The sequence below is a fragment of the Entelurus aequoreus genome, linkage group LG16 (genome assembly GCF_033978785.1).
Source record: "Entelurus aequoreus isolate RoL-2023_Sb linkage group LG16, RoL_Eaeq_v1.1, whole genome shotgun sequence".
Lineage (NCBI taxonomy): Eukaryota > Metazoa > Chordata > Actinopteri > Syngnathiformes > Syngnathidae > Entelurus > Entelurus aequoreus.
This window is the reverse complement of record NC_084746.1, coordinates 37,572,784-37,575,537: the sequence shown is the minus strand read 5'-3', so window position 1 is coordinate 37,575,537 and position 2,754 is coordinate 37,572,784. Positions and strand designations below refer to the sequence as shown.

The 2,754-nt window shown below is 46.0% G+C and overlaps 1 protein-coding gene across 1 annotated transcript in view; it reads left to right on the top strand.

The window, feature by feature from the left end:
• Positions 1–631: 631 nt before the first annotated feature.
• LOC133630932 (ras-related protein Rap-2b-like) overlaps positions 632–2,754 on the top strand; it is a 3,255-nt gene continuing 1,132 nt past the window's right edge. Inside the window, exon 1 of the mRNA XM_062022789.1 lies at positions 632–2,754. This exon is cut by the window's right edge and continues 1,132 nt beyond it. Within this exon, the coding sequence (XP_061878773.1) occupies positions 948–1,496 (549 nt within the window). The 5' untranslated portion in view covers positions 632–947 and the 3' untranslated portion in view covers positions 1,497–2,754.

Genomic DNA, 2,754 nt, shown 5'->3' with positions numbered 1-2,754 from the left:
ACGTGACCCCAGCAGAGGCCAACATGTCCGGACAAAGCCCCTGAACGCACCACTGTGCATGTGTGCGCGCAGGCGCGGGTCACTGCCACTTTAAGAAAGCGGAAGTGAGGCTGCGCGCTGTTGACGCTGCGAGGATGTGGGCAGGAAATGAGACAAAGAAGGAGTGGCATAAAACACGTCTTTCTGTGGCAGTGTCGGAGAAAGTTGGACATGTCAACAAACTACGTAGAGTTCAAGGATCGTTGACATTAGTAGGACAAAACGGTGCTCGCCAAATACTCTCATGAGTAAACAGTAGGATTTCTAACAATTAGGAAGGTTTGTGTCATGTTTGTTCTCCTATAGAAAATATATTAAAACAATATTTTATTTTTCTTCATCTTTTTCCATTTTCACACATCTTTGAAAGAGGTCCAGGGAGCCACTAGGGCGGCGCCAAAGAGCCGCGGGTTGCTGTTAGTTTATGGCGATCAAGTTTAAATTGGAAGACAAATATTTAGTTCGATTTAAGTGTGCCGTGCCCACGTGACCCCAGCAGAGGCCAACATGTCCGGACAAAGCCCCTGAACGCACCACTGTGCATGTGTGCGCGCAGGCGCGGGTCACTGCCACTTTAAGAAAGCGGAAGTGAGGCTGCGCGCTGTTGACGCTGCGAGGATGTGGGCAGGAAGTGCCATGCAGAGCCAGCAGAAGCCTTCACGCTTCTCGGCGCACTTCTTGCCCAATCGTGTCGGCGCCACCAACAATGTCCCTCGGTTGACGCCGCCAGCCTCCAGGGAGTGGACACTCTCCTCCCCGGCGTGTGAGCCCCAAACGCTCCGTGTCGGTTCTCCAAATCCGGACGAGGACGCCGCTTTCCGGGCCTGCTCGCTGTGAAGACGTCGTCAAAGGAGGCTCCGGACAAAAAAAAAAAAAAAGGATACATTCTCTTTTTTTCCCCCTCGGCCATGAGGGAGTACAAAGTGGTTGTTCTCGGCTCGGGTGGGGTCGGGAAATCCGCCCTGACCGTGCAGTTCGTGACGGGCTCCTTCATCGAGAAGTACGACCCCACCATCGAGGACTTCTACCGGAAGGAGATCGAGGTGGACTCGTCGCCGTCCGTCCTGGAGATCCTGGACACGGCCGGGACGGAACAGTTCGCCTCCATGCGGGATCTGTACATCAAAAACGGACAAGGCTTCATCCTGGTCTACAGTCTGGTCAACCAGCAGAGCTTCCAGGACATCAAGCCCATGCGGGACCAGATCATCCGGGTGAAGAGGTACGAGAGGGTGCCCATGATCCTGGTGGGCAACAAGGTGGACCTGGAGGCCGAGCGAGAGGTGTCGTCCGGGGAAGGCAAGGCTCTGGCCCAGGACTGGACCTGCCCCTTCATGGAGACCTCAGCCAAGAATAAAATCTCTGTGGATGAACTCTTTGCAGAAATTGTCCGACAGATGAACTACTCCACGGTTCCTGCCGGACGTGACAAGTGTTGCTCGTGTGTTCTGCTCTAAACAATCACCTTTTTTTTTCTTTTTTTTTTTTTCTTGAAACGGAACAAAAAAAACAATCTTTATTTCACACCTGTTGTCTTATGGTTTCGCACAAATCAAACGGACAACAATCTGATGTAGGGCTAGGCGATATGAACGAAAAAGTATATCTCGATTTATTTGGACTTAAATTCGATATATATCTCGATATATTTTTGGGTGAAAGTATACATAAAAAGATATTCATTTTTGAGGCGATATTCAGTGAATGACAACTGTACTGCAAACACTTGTATTAACCCAGTTTGTCAAGATAGGTATTAACAGCACAGAATTACATAATGTAAATAAAATAGAAACATTTTATTTCTACGTAAAATAAATAACATAGTTGTGCAAATAATACAAAATGTATCAAACTTGGATACAAAAATACATTTGCAGGCAGGCACTTTGTGCTTTCACTTCCTGGTTCAATGACCCGCCCTATCTTGCCTCTGGCCTGTCCCTAACCAATCATGACTCATCATAGTAGAGGAAGGGGAGGGGTTTAGTAGCCCATGGAGGGGGAGAACAAGGAACACAACAAATAAGCGATGTTTGGTCATTTTAACGTGAAATAAATTATATCGTTATCGCAATATTTTCTTAATTCAGCCATCCATTTTCTACCGCTTATTCCCTTCGGGGTCGCGGGGGGCTCCGAAGCCTATCTCAGCTACAATCGGGCGGAAGGCAGGGTACACCCTGGACAAGTCGCCACCTCATCACAGGGCCAACACAGATAGACAGACAACATTCCCAACCACATTCACACACTATCTTATTTAAAAATATATCGATATATCTTACGAACTCGATATATCGCCCAGCCCTAATCTGATGTATAATAGTCCAGGAAAAGTGTTTACATTGACAAAGTACTTGAATGTTATTGTTTTCAAATATATAGCTTTGTATAATATGACACTTCTCTGGAAATGTGCCTCGGTGGGAATGTCTTATTGTGAAAACCTAAGAGACATTGTAGGGTTTTTTTTTTTCTTCTCACGTACTGTTTTAATCTCTCGTGCTCAGTGGTGGAGTCAGTGTTAACGTCGCTCACTTTGAAGACATTGTGGTAAAAAAAAAAAACATACTAGAGATGGGTTGTTTGACGTCGGCGAAAATTAATAATTCATTCACGTTATTTTGTTGAAATATTTCTTATTTATTTTAGATGGCTTACTTTTACAGCTAATGCTGTGCAACAGATAGCATAGTCTTCTCTGATTAAATA